At 41.1% G+C, this 21937-nt stretch overlaps 1 protein-coding gene across 1 annotated transcript in view; it reads right to left on the bottom strand.

Moving 5' to 3' along the window:
- TTC39B (tetratricopeptide repeat domain 39B) overlaps nucleotides 1–584 on the bottom strand; it is a 113490-nt gene extending 112906 nt beyond the window's left edge. The window contains exon 1 of the mRNA XM_055122687.1: nucleotides 349–584. Coding sequence (XP_054978662.1) covers nucleotides 349–390 — 42 coding nt within the window. The 5' untranslated portion in view covers nucleotides 391–584. The remainder of the gene's footprint in view (nucleotides 1–348) is intronic.
- Between the last annotated feature and the right edge of the window lie 21353 nt (nucleotides 585–21937).

Below are 21937 nucleotides of genomic sequence, written 5' to 3'. Positions count from 1 at the left end.
TCCTGAAGACTTCCTTCTGGGCAGCCCGGGGCTGCTCCGCCGCCCACAAGCGGGCGAGATGCGGGGTTGCTCAGCCCCATGGCCCCCACACACGCACACACACAGACACACAGTGCCGGCGACCCGAAACTCTGCAGCGCCCTTGCTCCCTGCGCCACAGACACCTTCCAAGAAGGGTGCCCGCACCCGCAGTCCCAGTCGCGTCCCGGGGCAGGAGGCTGCAGTCCCCAGACTGACTACCCAGGGGGGCGGGACCCTGGAGATCTCCCCCCAACGCACACACACACACAAGCACACACCTCCCTGGGTTCCCGGGGCAATGCCCACAACTCCCCACCGCCCCAGTACCTCGTCCGCCTCCTGCTCTGTCCCGTTGCCCACGAGCGCCATGTTCCTCCTCTGGCGACTGCTGCCCCCAAACCACGCAGACAGCCCAGTGCCGACTACGTTTCTCCGCTCCTGACTCTGCCCAGCGCCTGCCAAGGGAGGAAGGAGGCAGCCCAGCGCGCTCGCTGGGTTCCGGGCGGGGCCTGCGCGCCGCGACGCCGGCGCTTTCCCCACCCCCAGTGTCTGCACCCTCGCAGAGCATCCATTTCCCCGGGCCCGCCTCGCCGCAAGCTCCGCCCCCAGGGGCATCGTCCCGCCCTCCCACACGGCCCCGAGGGAAGCAGCCAACCAGATTCCGCGTCACGTCTCCTCCCCCAGCCGGCGTCGGCCTCGGACTCCACCCCCTATGGGCGTGCCGTGCGGTGGGCGGGGACTCCGGCGCGAGTGTCTGGGCGCCCTCGGTGCTGGGGACCGAAAGGACCCGGGTTGAAGGACTCAAGGTCAGAGCCGCATTACCTTTGAGGCCTCTGGAAGCGTCCACCTGGTACCTGGACCAATGCCAGTGCGTTTACCGAGCCAGGTGGGCATCGGGTCTCGCAGACTGGGTGACCAGAGGGCAACCTTGAATCACAGTCTCCCACTAGGCTGTCACGCCACCTGCCCAGACAGCCGGTCAGGAGCATCGTCTTCAGACATAAGGACATACAGACAAACTTAAAGAGTTTGCTTTAAGTGGATATGATAAGCAGATCTACAGACTCACAGTTCGCTTTCAGTGTATGTGAAAAGCGGAACATTATAGGACATTTAGACAGTTTAGAGCACTACTCTCCCACCCCACTCCCTCTTTCAGTATCATGTCACAGTTTGCGCTCTGCGGTGGCACATCTGCACTAATCTTTTTGTAATCCCAAACATAGGAATATGTTTTGTGCTTGAACTGTAAACTCCGAGAGAAGGGATGTAGTCTGTCTTCTTCAGACTGTATTGCCAGTATCAAGAACGGTGCCTTGAATTTAACAAGTGCTCAGCAAATATTTGTTGTCTGAGTTTAAAAATTGCTTCCGGCTTCTAGCATGTAAAATAATTATCCAACTGGAAATTCTGAAGCCTTTTCAGAGCCCCTCCAGCATCATTTTTTGTATAACATTCAGCAGTGTGAACTGTGTACATAATTCAATGCAAATATTTGCAAAATAGTCTCCTAGTCAATGATACAGAACATCTCAAGAGGTTCCCTGTGTCTTTGCTGTTAATTCCTTGCCCCTAAACCCTGACCTCTAGCAACTAATGATTTTTTTAATCACCATTATTTTGCCTATTCTAGAATTTATTATAAATTGAATCATAGAGCATGTGATCTTTTGAATCCGGAATATGAAATAGTAATCCAATGGTGATTGGAAAAATAGCTAACAGAAACTGACTACTGGCTATGTGTCAGGACCACTGAGCTTCTCACATAGATGATCTCATTTGTTCTTCAGAACTCCATGAAGCAGGTACTGTTATCTTACAAAAGAGAAACTTGAAGCTCAGAAAGTTTAAATAAGTTTCTTGACATCATCTGATTAAGCAAGTAGGGAAGCTGGAATTCAAATAGCAGCACTGACACTCGGATGTGGTTGGTGATCATTGCCCAGGACCGCCTCCAGCCGCCCTCCCTCTTCTCCCTGTTTTGTTTCAGTAGAGCAGCTGCCTGCACACGTCTATTGCACACATTTTTAGTGAGTCATTTTTACATCCTTAAAATTTGTGCTATGTTTTAATGAGTCATTCTGAGAACCTTTGTACTAGAAAAATAAATGATTCCTAAGACATAAAAAACATGAAAAAATCGATTAGACTGGAATGGTGGTTCACAAACTATGAATTTATAAAAAAGCATTGAACCATATACTAACGATGTGTGGATTTTATGGGTAGGTATATTATATCTCAATAAATTTTTTTAAAAAACTGTTTAACACCAATCTTTGACCATTCTTAAAATTACCTTTATGGGGGGCTGGAGAGATAGCACAGCGGGTAGGGCGTTTGCCTTGCACGCGGCCGACCCAGGTTCAAATCCCAGCATCCCATATGGTCCCCTGAGCACAGCCAGGGGTAATTCCTGAGTGCAAAGCCAGGAGTAACCCCTGTGCATCGCCAGGTGTGACCCAAAAAGAAAAAAAAATTACCTTTATGGGACTAAAAAAGACTTAGACAACATTTAATTCTAATACCCGTGAAAATTCGCATTCCTTCCCCACTTGTGTTTTTGTTTCACTTTCTGAAGTTAGATGTCCTGTCCTAATACAGATTTTCCTGTGTTACTCAGGCATGATCCATTTCCTTTAAAGTTTATTGGTTCCTATGTTAATGACCTTTTTCTATTTTTTTAATGTGAAACTATCTTGCTGTTGGCTTTTTGTTCTCCTGTATGCCTTGTTAATTTGTTTTGTGATTTCAAATCCTTCCTCAAATTTTGAAGAGATACAAAATATCTTGGTTCAAATTAGTGACATGGGGGACTGGAGTGATAGCACAGCGGGTAGGGCGTTTGCCTTGCACGCGGCCGACTGGGGTTCAATTCCCAGCATCCCATTTGGTCCCGTGAGCACGGCCAGGGGTAATTCCTGAGTGCAGATCCAGGAATGACCCCTGAGCATTGCTGGGTGTGACCCAAAAAGAAAAAAAAAACCAAATTAGTGACATGGTTAAATTATAATGAAATTCAAAACTAATTTCAAAATCTGTTTTTACAGATGAAGTTGGTGAGTTGGTTTGTTTATTATCAAGGACCAAATCTAGAGTCCTATGTGTTTTAAATTCACACCTCTAGATGAGAAGGACTGATATTTCTGAGAAAGTCAGTTATGAACACTGATATGTAAGTGTTCGAGCCACCAAAATTTCTAACCAAATTTGCTTTGCTCTTGTCAGATGCCAACTTTCTTTTATAACATATGTGATGTTATAAGATTGTGAATCACAATTTTAAAAGAGCTTTAAAAAAACATAGAAAGAATTAAAATGGATTCCTTCTTATAATATATTTCCCTTCGCCAATTTGCTGATAACTTTGTTCTCTAACAGTGCAGTGAGATTACTCACAGATTCCATTTCCCAAAAGTCACTTGCATAGTGATTAAGCAAGAACAGTGTCAGATATTTTTTTTATTATTATTTGGAAAACAAACCTATTGGGAGATGTTTGGATTTCAAAATGAATCTAACAGTGCAGTCTGTCTAATCTTTCTTATTCCTGCAGCTGCTCTTAGCAACAGTAGGGATTTTTTTGGTTGTTGTTTTTTAATTTGAGTTAGATAAAAATTATTTCTTTATTTATGTAGTGGGAGAGATAAAATTTTCATATAGAAATGAACCTTTTTAGAAGCTTCTATAAATGAAATGGTCATTATAAATCATTCACTTGTCTCATATTCATGCCTGAGCTCAAGTAAATTTTTATAAACCATCCGAGGTATAAATAAAATAAATAAAGTAACCATCCCAGGCTGGAAAACACAGGTTTAAGGTGCTTGCCTTATACACATCTGACTGTGATTTGATCTCCATCATTGCATATAATCCTCCAAGCACTGGCAGGAGTGATCTCTGAGCACAGAGCCAGGAATAAACTTTGAGCACTGCCAGATGTGACTTAAAACCAAAAATAATTTTTAATTAACGTAAAATCACCCATCTCACTCAGTCACACAATACCATGCCTGCATGGTACATGTAAGTATTTATACATGTAAGTATTTGTTGGAAGTTATTGCCATGTTTTATGTTTATAAACACTAAGCAGCTACTTAATAAATAGTTGTTGAATAACGAATTAACATTTTATTGTTGGGGTCTTGTATACCAATACTTTAGAATTTTTTTTTATGGATAAATTTGGACTGAGAGAGACTAAACAAGTGATAAGAAATCTCAAGAGCAAATCCCTTTTCTTAAGAGGAAATTGCAGGCCTGACACCTACCTTTAATACATACTCATTTTTTAAACTTAGACAAGGGTTAAGCACTTAAAAGTCCCTAGGTGACCTAAAGGGGATTAATTCATGTCCCTGAGAGAGGCTTAGATGCTAGAGGAAAAAAACCCGATCATTTAGTGAAGGCTGAAATACTCCCCAAAGGCTCCTGATTCCTGATCTGGGCTTTGCTTGTAGGTAAACACACATCATGGTCAATTTATCAGTTGTTTTGTCATTTTTTAAAAACATATATGTAATCTGTCTACCGTTTGCCTATTTTTTTCACTAGAACTCTTTAAATTAGATTAATATAATTTTTTTTTCTCAGATGAAAAAAGTAAGACCCAGAGGAAACAAAGGTAAAACAAGAATGAACTTTGGCAATGAGAACTCAGAGTGGAATGTTGGGGATTTAAAAGAAAATAATAAGGAATTTTTATACGCTAAATAAGGCGGCACATTGCTACATACTATTCATTCTTCCTTTGCTCCTTTAGTAAAAGACCCTGATTTTCTACAGTGCAACATGATGCTCAGCTAAAAGACTTTCAAGAATCCTGGAACTAGAAATGGCCTTTATATCTAAACTTTGGTGAGTGAAGTATATTTGTCTTCCAGAAAGACAATTTAAAAGGAAATTACTCAAGAAAGGCATCTGCTCTTTGACCCTCTGTCTTTCCTTCCCACATATCTGAAGCAGATATGATCATTGGAGCTTCTGCAATCGTGCTGGCCATGAAGCAATGCCTTAAGAATGGAGGAGACAGAGCAATAGGACAGCCGGCAGGGAGTCTGCCTTTTACGTGGCTGACCCAAGTTGGATCCTCGGCATCCCATAGGTTCCCTGAGCACCACCAGAAGTAATTCCTGAATGCAAAGCCAGGAGTAAGCCTTAAGCACCTCTGGGTATGGCCAAAAACAAACAAAAAATAGAGGCCCTCCCTTGCTCTTTTAGTCTGTGTTCTTCCTGGCACATGCAACTTGTTTGTTTGTGTCTCTTTGCTTGTTTGTTTGTTTTCCACTCTGGAGAAACCCTTGCTCTCTCTTGAACATGTATTTACTCTCTTCTCCTCTCACACATTTCTGAGCAAGTTTTGTTCAATAAAACTTGCTAAAAGTTTTACCTTGTTAAAAGTAAATAAATAAACAGTGAAAGACACAAACTCAAATAATGAAATAAAAGAATAGGAATCTGGAGTCTGATACCAGTGGAACCATCATCACACAAGCACCTGACTATCAACTCCCAAACTTCTATTGCATGTTTAATAAATGAATAACTATCTTCTTTAAACTGAATTTTCTGTTATGAACAATCCTAAACATAAAATTACATGCCTGTAAGTCCCAGGGTTATTAGCCGTTCGGGGTTTCAATACTTCCCCACTAATTCCAGCTGAAGTGTGAAGAATTTCACTGTCAGATTTGGGGTGACTCTTTCACTCCTCTCCTGGGAACTCTGCCCCACCCCCACCCAGTCTTATTTTTTTAACTTCTGTTGCATCTTCTTTCCTGACATGTTTCCCCTCACATTGCCACAGTCTTTTATTGTCCTAAGAATCCCAATATTTTCCTCTTTCTGAAGGATGCCAGCATCTTTCTTATTTCAGATAACATTCTCATTACAGCTCATGAATCATTTTAATATTCTAGTAAGCCAATTATTACCTTTTTGTACCCTCAAAAATGTCAGTTTCATCACCTCTTTTAGACCTATTATTTACAGCACCTATGGTTGTGCATGCTGGGTTTGTTTTAGGCAGTTATAGTCACCTCGGGAAGGGATCACAGGTATACATCACTCTAGACTTGTATATAATAATATTCCTATCCTAAAATTTATCTTTGCCTCAACTCTAAAGTGATTAACTCTAAGTATACCTAAATCAATAATTCCCAAACTTTACATGCATCAGAATTACCTAGAACAATGGTTTCTAACCTTTGGTGTACTTGAGGACAGGTACATACCTAAGCATTGGTCCACGTGCAAGCAGTTAATAATCACTGATAGGGTTTTCACCCTTTTATTTCAGTGTACAAGCATCAGTCCTTGGACCAGCAGTAGAAAACCACTGACCTAGACCAATACAATAACTAATGCCTATCCCCAGGTGTAGAAAGGCTAAAAGCCACAGGCTACTGCCTTGGTTTGTTGGTCTGAGGTCTGGTATGCAGGACAGTACCCAATTGCAGGTGTAAAGGTGTTGAAGAACACTGAGCTATAGGGTTTGCTAAGTCTTGTAGTTGGTTGTAACCCCTTTAGTTTCTTATTAGGTTAGAAGTGAAGTGAGGCCCGTCTCTGCTGCAGTTGCTGCTGCAGTCACAGCTAATGTTTCTTCAAGACCACTGCTCTAAATCCTGGCAAGTGACTTGAGTTCTTAAAAAATAAGCAGTCTACCATGGCTTCGAGGCTGGCCTCACGTTCCGGGGAAAGGTCAACTCAGAGAAGCGATCACCAACTACATTGTAGTCGAAGGCCATGTGGGGGAAGGGAGTTGCGGGCTGAATGAGGGCTAGAGACTGAGCACAGCGGCCACTCAACACCTTTATTGCAAACCACAACAGCTAATTAGAGAGAGAGAACAGAAGGGAATGCCCTGCCACAGTGGCAGGGTGGGGTGGGGGGGAGATGGGAGTGGAGAGGGTGGGAGAGACGCCGGGTTTACGGGTGGTGGAGAATGGGCACTGGTGAAGGGATGGGTTCCCAAACTTTGTATGAGGGAAGTATAAGCACAAAAGTGTATAAATCTGTAACTGTACCCTCACGGTGATTCTCTAATTAAAAATAAATAAATTAAAAAAAAAATAAGCAGTCTACCTGCCAACTGTGGCCCATCCTCAGAGTTCAAGACAAAAACCCTAAAATTCCTAAAATCCTAAAATTCCCTTGGGTATGGCTATTTCACATGCAAAATATTAACATCCAATTTAAATGAAAATCTGTAGGATCAGAGTAATAGTACAGCAGGCACATGCTTGCCTTACATGGGGCCGTTCCTGAGTTCAATCTCTGGTACCCCACATGTTCCCCCAACCTCGCCAGGAGTGGTCCCTGAACACAGAGACAGAAGGAAGCTCTGAACGCCACCAGATGTAGCCCAAAAAGGATATGAAAATTTGTGACAGTTTTCTCCTTGATATTCTCCCAACAATAAGGAAGACAATCTAAGAATTGCATTGAGGGGCTGGAGCAATAGCACAGCGGGTAGGGCATTTGCCTTGTACGTGGCCGACCCGGGTTCAATTCCCAGCATCCCATATGGTCCCCTGAGCACCTCCAGGGATAATTCCTGAGTGCAGAGTTAGGAGTAACCCCTGTGCATTGCCAGGTGTGACCCAAAAAAAAAAAAAAAAGAATGGCATAGAATATTTCTTTATTTTTCAAATGACTCAATAAGACCTTTCATTTCATTTTTATGGTTTTTTTGTTTGTTGACTGATATGAGGTGGGGCACGGGAGGGGAGTAGGTTTTCATTGCTCCAAGATACAGATGACATCTACACAAATATTGGACCACCAGTAATAAAGCCTCAACTCCTAGCTCCTTGAGATCTTGGTTCATAACCCTGATCCACTTCAATTCTTTCCAGTTTTTTTTCTTTTAATGTGTGCAGGGTCTCCAAATAATGTGTGAGGGAAAAATATATAACTTTCCATATCTCTAAGACTATAATCCAGGAAGTTTAGGGAGGTACTTACCGCATGTAAGGCAAGCATGTAAGGAAGTACTAAGCTTGATCCCTAGTACTGTATAGTCCCCTAAGCAATACTGGGAACAGTCACTGAGTATAACTAGGAGTGAGCCTTGAGCACCAATGGGCATGGTACAAAAAGCCAACAAAATGCAAACTAAAAGTTCCTGGGATTCTTTTTTCCCCCAATCCTGAGATTCTAATAGTTGTAGGAAGCTTTCTCTCCCTTCATAAAGGAAAATAAGATGTAGTAACAGAAAAAGCCAAGTACATAGTTTTATATGTTCTCAAACTACCAGCAGCGTCCCCTGGAATATCATACTTGGTAAAGTGCTAAGAAGAAAATAACACTCTTAATATAATTTAGTCCTTTTATTTTTTGTTGTTGTTGTTGTGGTTTGGGTGCCATACCCAGCGGTTCTCAGGGGCTATTCTGGCTCTCTGCTCATGAAGTATTCTGGAATAAAGACAAAATCAGATTGCCACAGGTCCAATCAGCTTTGATTTCTTCATTTGGTCCAGTCCAGGTGTCCAGCGCAATGCTCAGTCAGGATGGATTCCAGTTCCGGGGATTCTCAGAGATTTACAAGGTCGCTTATGGGATGTTGCCATGGCATCTCACAAGCCCCAACCTGGGCCTTTCCCTCGTGGTTTTGGCCATCCAGCTGGAAGCACCTAATGTGAATAGTTGTTTAATACTCACAAAGAATGGGTGTTTCTGGTTAGTGGTCCCTTAACATCTCCTTCAAGTTACAATTCAACCAAACAGCAATAAAGAAAATGGAAGAAAAAAAAAACTCCATAAAATCTGCAAGCACTGGAGAGTTGAGATCAATTATCACAGAGTGAGAATTTATTCTGCTACTTGCTCAGGGTTTTATTCTGCTCAGAGAATTTATTCTGCTACTTGCAGGGAGATAGCAGGGGTGGGGGTGATTAGTTTTTCTGAGGGTCTTTGGTCTAGTTTGGTTTTAGGGCTGCATCCAGCAGTGCTGTGTGTGGAGCCACTCCTGGCAGTTCTCAGGGATCACACCAGGCTAGGGGTCAAGCTGGACTTTCAACAGATTTCAAAGTAGGAGCTCAACCTATTGAACTATTTCACAAGGTAACTTGCTTGGTTATGGTGTTAACCCAAGGCTAGAACTGTGTTTGTACCAAAAACAAAAGATGTGCTGCTGAATTGGGTTCTTTTCAAGGATAAAATTCAGGACAACCACAGCAGCTGCAAATTGAGAAGAGTGATTGGGAAGGGAAGAGGCAACGTGTGAATACTCCAGCTTCTTGGGGGTCTAAACTCTGGCTGACTTCTAGATAGTGCAAAGGCAATTTAGCCCCAACTAGTCGAGCTCAGATTACAAGAAATAAACTGAAATGTTAGCAGCCTGTTATTCATAGGGAAGAGTTGAACTGGGTATACCGCGAAGTCGGCTGATTGATTCAGCCCTCTGCAAAGGATTGAGGGTCTAATTGAGATATATTTTATTCCAAGATCTCTCCAGTTACTGCACTTTTCATCTTCATACTTCTTGTTTGTTTAAGTAATCTCTTTATAAGCACTGTAGTTGGGACTAGGAACATTAGTATAACTTCCTTGAAAAGTTTGGCAACAAGGATCAAGAGTTTAAATTTTGGCATGATTTTTCCCCATATAATTATTTTTGGTTTTTGCTTGTTTGTTTGGGTCCCACACAGAGGAATGTTGAGAGGTTACTCCTGGGACAGGGTTCAGGGGTCATGGGCAGGGCGGGGGTGGGGGCCTCACTGGGGGCCTGAATGAAAACCAGACCTCTGGCATGCACAGCATGCACTCCAGCCCTTTGCATCATGTGTCTGTGTGACTCATCCCAGGATCTTTTTAAGTATCTTATTTTCATAGATTGATAGTATGCAAATTATACATAATTGGTAGTATTCAAATATATATACATAATCAGGCAGGGATCAAAAGTTTGGCAAGATGCTATTTTGTTTTGTTACTGATAAATGGTGCTTGCATTATTTCAACTCTACTAAACAATTTGGCAATTAATTGGCAATAATTTGTCAAGATAACAAATTCCCAGCAAACTTTTATTTTCACTGCACCACATCTATAGAAATTTATCCAATATATTACTCACAGATATATAAAGCTATCTGTACACAGGTAGCTTTACTCACTGCAGCAATATTTGTGATAATGTAAGTTTGAGATCTGTTTACCTATCAGCAGGAGATTGGTTAAATATCTTGTGAGGCCAGGAATGTGGCCCAGCGGTAGAGTGGTAGAGAACTTGCTCGTATGCATGAGGCATAAGTTTGATCACCAGTGTGGTGTGTGTGTGTGTGTGTGTGTGTGTGTGTGTGTGTGTGTGTGTGGTGTGTGTATGTGTGTGTGTTTGGGTCCAAGGATATGATTCATTGGTAGAGCACCTGCCTTGCTTGTGTGAGGCTCTGGGTTTAATTCCAGGATTACATACATACATATATACACACATTATTGATTACTTTGTGATACTTCTAAGTAATGGAATATTATCTTTAAAAATAAAACTTAAAAAACTGATAGATATTATATCATCTTCAAGATATATCCTGAACAACAGCAGCATGAAAAACATTGTTCATTATTCTCTAATAGTCTTTCACCCTTCTTCCAAACTTGTTTAATCAGATACACAGTCATCTGGAAGAGACAACCTTTTCCAGTGTCCCTTGCAGCAATTATGATCAATGAGAGTAAGAAAAGCTCTTAGGTCCAGGCTATTTATAGCCTTTCTTCCTCACTGGATGCACCCTAGATATACTCTTCTGTTGTCTGAAACTTAGGTTCTCACATCTTGGTTGAGAATTTTGCAGGAAAGAAACTAGATCCATCTTGGAACTCAGGCAAGTACCAACTATGGAACACAAACTCCTGAAATATAAATCAGCAAGAACTCATGATTTATTCTGTGTGTGTGCTTATACACACACACACTTTGATGCTAAGGATCAAACCCAAGACCTCAAACATGGAAGGCTACCCATAAGCAGGTACTCTACCACTGACTACATCCCTGGAACCTCATAAATGAGAAATGAGCTTCCTTCTTATTTACATTATAGCTATTTGGGGATCTTTTCTGATGTAAATTAAATAAATCTCCTTTTTCCAGTTTTTATTGAGGCCCTCTGATTTGCAATATTGTGAGTGATAGAGTTCCATGCATTAAAAAGTTCCAACATCCCACATTCACCAGTGTCCCAGGGCTCCCTCCCAACCATTCCTGCTTCCCCCTCCTTGGTAAACTCAGTTCCACAGACCAGTTTTCACATTATGTTCTCTTTGGCCATTTGTTGCTTCCTTACTATGTTTCATCATATCCCACATATGAGGGAGAGCATTCTGCGTCTGTCCCTCTCATTCTGGCTGACTTCATTTTACATAGTACTCTTCACTTCTACCTATGAAGTAATACCTTGCATGCTTTCATTTTTTAAGTTGAAGTGGACCTTAATCTCTCACAGAGGTGCAGGCAACATAAGGCTTTAGCTAGAACAAACTATATAGCCATCCAGAAAGACTGTGTCAAGTTATCTATAATTGCTAAGTGAATGGTATAAAGCTCTTTTTGTTGCATAGGCTACCTCCTGGATACAGTACAGCTGACTGTACTCTTGATACAGTCAGCTGCCTGCTGTATCAAGAGGCACAAGAAGATACACAGATGTGACCTGTGTGCCAGGACAGGGAAGGACACCAGTACCAGCCCAAATTAGTTTTGGGTCTGAGGCATCCCATACTCATTCTGGCTTCACGGAACCAGCCTCCTTTTCTCCTGTCACTTCCGGCGGGTGCTGGATTTCTTTGTTCCTCTGTATCCGGTGTTCCCTGATACCTGATCCAGACCAGTTTCCTAGGTAGGAGAAGAAGAATCCGGCTGCCTATCCCTGCTACGGGTGGGAAAGAGCGGCAGCCTTCCCCGAGGTGTTCACGTCCCTTCCCACTGCTGAGTGTTGGCACTAGCTGGCTGGGTGGGACTCGCAATCCACAGTCATGTCTGCTCCATCAAGCAGTAGGAAATAATGAGCTGGAGCAGGAAACCATTCCGTTCTCTCTCCAGGGTGACTCCTGCTCCTGTGATTTCTACTTTTGAGTGGAATCTGTGGCATGTTCCATAGCTTTTCATGTCATTCTGGAATATTCTGACAGTTCCTGCTTAATAACCATAAAACTAAAAATGTCATTCAATTTCATTCTCTCTCTCTCACAATACACACAGCAATTCAAGTTTCAACTGGGAAGAAAGAAAACAGCCTGTTTTGTAGTTTTTGCTTTTTTTAAACCTCTTTCTCATTCTTCCTTCCTGTTTCCAGCACAAGCTCTACTTTAGGGACCTTCAGAAGACAGAGGTTGTTCAAGGGTACAAAACATGCAACAAGTAGTAAATAAGTCCTAGAGATCTAATGCACAGTGTATAATGTGGGTGGCAATACCATATTATAATCAAACTTTCTAAAAAGAGTAGAACTTAATTAACTCAGCCATTAAGAAGAAATAATGCTTATGTGTGTGTTTGTGTGTAGGGGGTAGAATAAGGATTTGGGACCAAACCTGAGACCATATGGAGCCTGAGATCAAACCCAGGATCTCAAACACTTGCAAGGCATCTACTCGGTTGCTTGAGCTTGCAGGCACAAGGCTTAACCTCTCCCATCTCCAGAGCTTCCCACAGAAGATATTTCTTTGTCAAAAGAAGAGGAAGGGCTGGGAATTCTGAGAGGACTTCTTAAGGTTACCATTAAGACAGTCAACATTCTCTCTAAAGTCCTCATTGTTGGTGTCTGAGAAATACATGCTTTTAACTCCAGTTGGGGAAAGCACAGTTTTTCCCCAAAGAAAGATTCCCGTCCTGCTAAGACCCAGACACTTTGACTGAAGTCTCCTTCCACTTAGGCTGATACCTAGATCCACAGGATACATACCAGATTTTCTCAGTGGTTTTCTTGAAAATTCCTCCTCTTGATTAAAGGAAAGAGGGCAAGAGAAAAAGTACACGAGTAAGGTGCTTGCCTTGCATGCAGCCAACCCAGGTTTAATTCTTTATGGTGCCCCCAGGCATCTCCAGCTCTAATCTATGAGCATTCTATGAGCATCACCGACATGGCCTCCAAACCAAAAATAAATAAATTATTTTAAAAAGCTAAAAAAGTGGGGCTGGAGCAATAGTACAGTGGATAGGGCATTTGCCTTGCACACGGCTGACCTGGGTTCAATTCCCAGCATCCCAAATGGTCCCCCGAGCACTGCCAGGAGTGATTCCTGAGTGCAGAGCCAGGAGTCAGCCCTGAGCATCGCTGGGTGTGACCCAAAAAGACAAAAAAAAAAAAAAAACCTTAAAAAGCAAGTGGAAGGGTTAGAGCAAGAGTACAGTATATAGGACATTTACTTTGCACACAGCCAACCTGGTTAGATCCCGGGCACCCCATATGGTCCTCCTAGTTCACCACGAGTGATCCCTAAGCAAAGAGCCCAGAGTTAGTCCAGAGAACTAGGGGTGTGGCACAAAAACAAACACACACATACACACACAGAGAAGGAAGTAGAATCCTCCACATCCCACTTCTCCCCCACAGAATAGGATAGAAAACTGTTCAAGATTAAATAACTCTCTCAAATCAGCTTTCTTCTTATCCTTCTCTTGTATCATTGACAAGGCAAGTTTAAGAACTTACTCCTTTTCCATATGCTACAGATATAATATATTCTCTACCTGACTGAGTACGTGAAGGTGAAACTCCTTAGCATACAGTTTTATAGGTGAGGGTTTCCAAAAGCAAAAGGCAACAAGAAGTATCATAGTCATCATCCTTTGGATATGTACTACTCAAAAAGTCAGAGAATAATCTGGAATGTTACAGAGGAAATAAGTTAACAATATTTGCCTTTGGGCAGAGAACTTGTCTGTTGGAGAACACATAGTTCCAAAGAATTTCAGAACATACTAAAGAGGTAGCTTAATAAATATCTGTTTCTCCTATTAGACTACTACATAGTTTCAAATATCCAAATGTCTTAACCAAACTTATTTCTCAATGCATTTGGCAACCAGCAGTGACAAAGGGGAAAAAATTATTTACATTTCTAAAATATTTTCTAGGAAATGTCAGAAGTTATACCAAATAAAATTGGCGCCATGTTAAAAATCACATTTACATTGCTTTCAAAAATGCATTGAGTTTCTGGGGCTGGAGCTATAGCACAGCAGGTAGGGCGTTTGCCTTGCACGCGGCCGACCCAGGTTCGATTCCCAGCATCCCATATGGTCCCCTGCGTACCGCCAGGGGTAATTCCTGAGTGCAGAGCCAGGAGTAACCCCTGTGCATTGCCGGGTGTGACCCAAAAAGCTAAAAGAAAAAAAAAACGCACTGAGTTTCAGCAGCAGGGAGCCCTCTGAGATACTGCTGATGCAGAGATATGTCCTCCAGCAACACAGCTGCTCTTTGTAGCCAACCACATTGTTTGGTGAAATGCAGCATTTTCATAACAGCAAAATTATTTTGTTAACTTTGTCTTGATTATATTTTAGGAAATTCAGGGGTCAGAGGTAACTATTATATTATTCTTAATATATTTAATAGAACATTATTTAATAATCTTCTGTAGGACGCATTAGGCTCTCTGAAGCTTGCTTGACACATTAAGTTGAAAGCAAGTTTGTAAATGAATGATAACTTGCCAACAATCTCTGTCCAGTAAAAGGTTAAAGTTTTATTTTGTTGTATTGCCACTTAACAACATCATTATAAATTCCTTACTTAATTATCTATAAGTACACATCTTTCTTCTGTGCACCTCTGAGGCACTATCACCTCTACTTTGCTTATTAATAAATTAAACACATTTTAAAAGCATTTGCTCACCATATGAATTAGAGCTGTGTTTTTAACTTTCTGAAAATCTATAATTAAAACTTAAATTTGAATGAAGAAATTCTGGTACCATAATTATAGTATCATAATAATCAACACATAATTCTTAGATATATGTATACATAAAAAAGAAATCCCTTAGGTAAGTTTTACCAATTTAGCAATATTAACAATTTTATCTGAGTGGGAAGATGCAGTGTATTTTTTGCCGACTTATCTTTCTTCTGTTGTATACATGATCTTATAAATAAACTTTAATTTATTTATTAAAAAATCAAATAAAATAATCTTTTTATATAGAAGAAGAGGACCAGGGAGGTATCCCAAGTGGCAGAGTGTATGCATCTGTGGGGTCCTGGCTTTGATCTCTAGCCCTGCATATACCCTCATCAGTGCCACATGTGGCCCTGGTGACACCTAAACCCTCCTAAGTATGATCCCCATAATAATTCATTAATTATTTAGAAAAATATTAATTCATTACACTTTTGTTATTCATGGTATTTATGCACTTTAATGTTACAGGACCAGGCAGATAATAGAGGCCTTAAATGCATGCCTCACATGCAGCTGAACTTGGTTTCAGCCCTATACCACACAGTTCTCCAACATTGGTAGCTGCAACCCTGGAATTTCCTGAGCACCACCAGATGTAGGCCTGGAGATCACCCTAATAACCCTAAGTACCCTAGGGCCTGAGCAACAACACATCTTCAGGATCTTACATTGAACCACCTGCAAGATGACTGAGAATTACAGGAGCCCCAAAAATCAATCTCTCTGAATAAGTTACTATAGACATCAAATTAGCAAATCCTGAACCACTGGATTTAGGGTAAAGGATTTGTTTCCTACAAGATTGTTTTACAGGTGTTTCTATTTAAAGACTGATTTTAAAAATTTCCTTAGGTGTGCCATATGCTTAACTTCTTTTTACTGGTTTCCTTAGGAGCGTTATATGCTGTTTATAAGGGAATGGAAGGCTCTAATTGCCTAAAAGTTGACTGTGGAATAATAATATTTAAATTTTTACATAGAAGTATCTACATTAGGGTTCCAGGGATAGTATAGCAGGCCGGTTGCCTGTCTTACATGCGGCCAATTTAGCTTCAATCTTCAGATCCTGTATGGTCTCTAGAGGATTGCTAGGAGTGATTCCTGTGTGCAGAGAGAGCTAGGAGTAACCCATAGGTGTGGCCCCAAATATATATATATATATATATATATATATATATATGCGTGTGTGTACACATTAAATATGTATAAAGAAAATTAAATCACCTAATGAGGGGCTGTGGGCTGGAGTGATAGCACGGTGGGCAAGGCGTTTGCCTTGCATGTGGCAAACCGGTTTCAACTCCTCTGTCCCTCTCAGAGAGCCCAGCAATACTCAGAGTATCCTGCCTGCACAGCAGAGCCTGGCAAGCTCCCGTGGCGTATTCGATATGCTAAAAACAGTACCAACAAGTCTCACAATGGAGATGTTACTGGTGCCCACTCGAGCAAATCGATGAGCAACGAGATGACAGTGATACAGTGACAGTGGATTAATAAAATATAAAAATAAACACTGCTATAAATGTATACTATTGAATCATAAACAATGACTGAATGACCCAGACCACTTATAACCCAAGCCTGAGCAAAACTTATCTAGACCTTGTATTCTCTATGACACACATCACAGCTTCCTTATGCTCTAGGAACTGGACAGCACTTTGGCATTAAGCTCGGGAGTAGCTTAGTATATTTACTAACATAAAGCACAGATTTTTTAAAAGCACAAAATAAAGCACATAAAGGACACTGGTTCACACCGCAGAGTGAAGCAAGGGGGCAGAGCGGTATCTCTCTCCTTCAGCCCCTGCAGGAACATGAGCACTGAGTGACTCAAACTTTCCACTGCTGTGAAAGTTATAATTTAAAGTCTCTGACATTTAAACTCCAATTTTAGAATGCTCAGAAAGTTAAAAACATGGCCCTCGTGCAAACCAATTGAGAGTACACATTAAAATGTATTTAATTCATTAATAAGGGGAACAGCAAGAACAGTTTATTCAAAAGAGCATTAGGAGAGACCAGAAAGTGCCACATGTGTTGTCACATGGGGGGGGGGGCACACAGTTTAATGAATAAGTGAATTCACAAACAATAAAGACTGACTATGAATCTGATTTTACCTTTTGGAAATAAACAATACAAAAAAATTTTAAGCCACCCATGTAAGTTTGGGCTCAGCTATTGGACTCTGATCTTTAGAAGACAGCAATGATTAGTCACTCATTACCGAATGCCCCATAGCCAAGAGTCTGTGGATAGTCCTTGATATATCTCTTTTTCTTGTCCACTTTCCCAAATGATAATTTTCAAGAAAAACACTTAAATTCTGTGACAACATTGTGCTATTAGACCCTGAGGTGGATGCCTGAACTAGGAGAACAGACATCTATAAATGCTTTTAGTTGCTCCATATCAAAAACTTTGAATTCAGAAACCATTCATCTGTAAATCAAAGCTAACCTTCAACTTCTAAAGCTCTAAGTTTCGGGGGGCTGGAGTGATAGCACAGCAAGTAGGGCGTTTGCCTTGTACACAGCAGACCCGGGTTTGATTCCCAGCATCCCATATGGTCCCCTGACACTGCCAGGAGTAATTCCTGAGTGCAGAGCCAGGACTAACCCCTGTGCATCCCAAAAGCAAATAATAATAGTAATAATAATAAAGCTCTAAGTTGAGAGACACACCTCTCAATGCCTTGGAGACAGAATTGGGGCTATATCCCAGGTTCCACCAATCACAAGTTACCCAATCTAGGTGCAGAATTCAACAGCTGGCACATGGACCAGCAGTCAGGCTCAAGAGTCAGGTCTGGAAATGGGCAATGAGAGCAAATGTTGCCACAAGTCATGTCTCGAAAGTGCTTTCACAACAATCCTTGCCAAGATGGTCAGTGCTCACCTGACATCGCCAGCACTGAGAGTACCAACTGCAGCCTGCATACCGTGGACCCCACACATGGCAGGAGTGTGGCATTGTTTCTGGCAATAAAAAGAGATGGCATTGTTCTGGGTTCACATGAGGTTTCCAACTGGGTTCTCTAAACCATCTGGAAAATATGTAAGCTTCTAGCTGCTATTTTTGTTCTGTTTTGTTGGTTTGGGGCCAAGTATGCAGTCCTGGGAGCTACGCTTTGCATTGTTTGAGGGACCCTGCAGTGTCAGGGATCGAACTTGGAGCTCCCACGTATAAAGTATGTCGCCAGACCTTTGTGCTATCTCTCCAGCCCTTAGTTTTCTTTTACTAAATTCCCCTTTTATCTCAATTTATGAGATGACTTCTATTATTTGCAGCTGTTAGTCCTAATTGATGTGTGTGTGTCTCTGTGTGTGTATGTGTATATGTGTGTTTATCTGTGTGTCTGTGTTTGGAATTTCCTACTAGATAATGGTTTGGATTTCAGTTTTGACAAAGTAAAATTGCAGCATGTTAAATAATAGAGAAGATTTTCTATTTTTCTCACTGAAGGTTAAAATTGGCAAGTGGGCAGACACACATTGATATAATTCTCCAAGGCCACATAGAGGCCCAATTTCCTTTTGTAATTTCCTCCCTATTCTCTAGATGTGTGTGGGTGGGTGGAGGGGAGGAATAAGACCATGGGGTCAAAGCTGAATCTTCATGATTATATTAGCATTCCTCCCTCAAGAGAGGAAAAGACATCCTTTGAAGTGCATGACCTGTAATTTGGACATATCAGTTCTCACATCTCATTAGCCAAAAGGTTGTCACATGAAAGGAAAAGGAGAAAAAGAGTTTCTGGAGAGGAAACTCTATACTTAACAAAAGTTACATTGTTGTATAATGATTATTATTTTGCAATAATTTATATTTGTTTATTCATTCATTTCCCCCCTACCTTTTCCTTTCCTTTGTTATTGTTGCAGTAACCAGGGGTGGCACACAGTGATTGTGGTATGCTTCAGAGATAGGACACTTTGTTGTGGGACCTCAGGTGCCACTGAGGTCATACTCAGCATGTAGAATTGGAATAGGGATCAAACTTGTGGTCTCTTGCCTACAAGCAGATGCTTTTTCCCCTGAACTACCCCCAGTTATAGAACTAAAAGGAAGACATTGGGATGACTACTCAGCCGCAACTTGCAGGCAATTAGCAATTTCGATCACATATTTCCATCACATATTGTCATGTTCCATGAGAAACCATGAACATTGGTCAAACATGCATGTGTGATGGAAATTTCATTTACATTATCTAATTAATCCTATCTGGTTTTCATTTTTACTTTATAAGTAGGGAAAGTGATGTTTGGAGATGTTTGGCAGAGGTTGAAGCATCACCTTTTTATCTATTCTCTTTTTCTTCCTTAGCAATCAATAGAAAAGCAAATGAAAGTAACGTCACCATACACTTTTCGAGTAACCAGAAACCACATGAACAGGCTACTTCTGACTCCAAAACTAACAGGAATACATTTAGAAACACTCATGTATTAATTTGCTATGAAAAATTGAAGCCATGAGGTATATAAATTTATGCTAATTTTTTCTATTCTTATTTTAATCCTACTTATTAACATAGTTATGGTGTGGGGGTCACACCCCATGGGGAACCATGTAGCACTGGGGGTTGAACCTGGCCCTCCCACATGCACACCATGTGCTCAAACCATTGAAATCTCTCTCCAGCTCCCCAGCCTTTTTTGAAATCTACATAAAGCAAATCTAAATTCAAAGGCAAAAGACTTGGTGTTCAACTACAGAAAGCAAACTGGAGAATTTCTTTTAAGAGAGAAAACGGGTGTTTTAGTGACATTTTACATTTTTCTAGTTCAAAATAGACACAATCTTTCAGATACCTATAATATAAAATAGAACTGAAAATACCTCATCTTTGTCCCACCTTCTTAGATAGAAACTTTGAATACAATAAGTACATATAAATTTTAAAGTAAAAACCCCTAACCCGATCATGAATGGAAGATTATAGTAGAGAGACTGACACTTATATAATTTTCTTTTCTATGAATTTTTTTCTTTTTTCTTTTTTATTTATTTATTTATTTTTAGTGAATCACCGTGAGGGTACAATTACAGATTTATACATTTTTGTGCTCATGTTTCCCTCATACAAAGTTAGCAAACCCATCTCTTCACCAGTGCCCATTCTCCACCACCGGTAAACCCAGCATCTCTCCTACCCTCCCCAATCCCATCTCCCCCCACTCCACCCTGCCACAGTGGCAGCGTATTCCCCTTTTTTCTCTCTCTCTAATTAGGTGTTGTGGTTCGTAATAGAGGTGTTGAGTGGCCACTGTGTTCAGTCTCTAGTCTACATTCAGCCTGCATCACCCTTCCCTCACATGGCCTCCGACCGCATTATACTTGGTGATCCCTTCTCTGAGTTGCCCTCTCCCCAGAATGTGAGACCAGCCTCCAAGCCATGGAGTCAACCTCCTGGTACTTATTTCTACTATTCTTCTATTCTTGGGTGTCATTTCTATGAATTTTTAACACCACAGTTTGCAATCAATAGAGGTAAGGTGCATATACATTATTTTGGAAGTTTCTGCTACATTATACTATTTTAGGGAAGGTGAGGGAGGAAAGAAAACTGTCATATCTTATAAGCCTGACCTCCCAGGTGAGGTTGAAAACTCTGGGGACTTTTTTTCCTCTGTTCCCCCTTCCCCCACTACAGAGTGTCCATGGGCTTTAGCATATTTCATGCACCTTAGAACTCACAAGATGACACTGTATCTCCCCAGCTCTGAGTTTTACTTATCATGTGACTTACTCCTCCATATTAATTATTCAATAAATGTCCTTTGTCAGCAAAGCCCAGATCTGGACTCTAGATGTGAAAATGGCTAGGCCACCAAAGGCTTGGATTTGGATGAAATTATCTCACTAGCAGCTAGAATTTTTTTTAAGGGTGCTGAGAGATAGTACATGAGGTAGGCACTTGCTTTGCAGGTGACTGTGGCCACTGTGGTCCTGGTCCAAACCCCCAGCACCAAACTAGGTCCTCTAAGCATTGCCAGGGATCACTCCTGAGCGCAGAGCCAACAACAGGCCCTGCGCACAGCTGGATGTGCACCACCACACAATAGCACACAGTGCCACAGATTTGTGGTCCACATTTGAGGACCTGAAATTTACAAAGGTTCAGGAATTCCTTTTAAACAGAAGAGGACTTAGGGGTATAAAATGAGGACTACAAAAGTAAGTATGAAAGTGTGTAGTTAGAATGAGAGGGCCTTCTGGAACAAGACTTCTGACATCTCTTTGGTTATTAGACATGCTCCCTGCTTGCCACCTGGCTTCCCTTGCCCATACAGAAACACTCAACAACTCCTAACAACTCCCTGCACCCCAGCAGCCTGAGTCATAGACCTGGAAGTTTAAATAATTTTAGCTCTGTGGTCTCCATCAGCCTCTGGACACAAAATGCCTTGCACAGTTTTCTCAGAAGCAGGTTCAAAGTACCAAGGTACCATGGGGAGACACACCTTTACTTAAGTCCTAGAAGACTGCCTAGAACTCTGAATGCTCCTAAGCCAAAAAATAAGGGTTTTTATTTATTTATTTATTTATTTATTTATTTATTTATTTATTTATTTATTTTTAAATAAAAGGAAGAAGACTGGAATATCTGCCCAAGTGAGAATTTTGGAGTTTACAAAGCTATTTCTATTCTGCAGCACTGTCTTATTCCTCCTGGTTTTGCATTCTTGATGAGGTTAGACATATCACAGTCTCTTTTATGTTTTATATTCACTATTTCCATGTGGTTTTATATATTTTTAGTTGAGTCCCCATTCTTTGAGGCAAAAAGATAAAAACTGAAAACACCGGGTCTTATTAATATAAAGAATGACATAAAACATCTGCCCAGTAGTAAAGTTCTAGTTAGGGCATATTATCAACTACAAAGATGAATGGTTCTTTGTAAAAGAGAAATTGGACTCCAAATATAGCTCAGAAGTAGAGCATTTGCTTTGTATGTGTGAGGCCCTAAGTTCAATCCTAGC

This window comes from Sorex araneus, chromosome 1, assembly GCF_027595985.1.
Source record: "Sorex araneus isolate mSorAra2 chromosome 1, mSorAra2.pri, whole genome shotgun sequence".
NCBI lineage: Eukaryota > Metazoa > Chordata > Mammalia > Eulipotyphla > Soricidae > Sorex > Sorex araneus.
The sequence above is the reverse complement of the archived record's forward strand: the minus strand, read 5'-3'. Positions and strand labels throughout refer to the sequence as shown.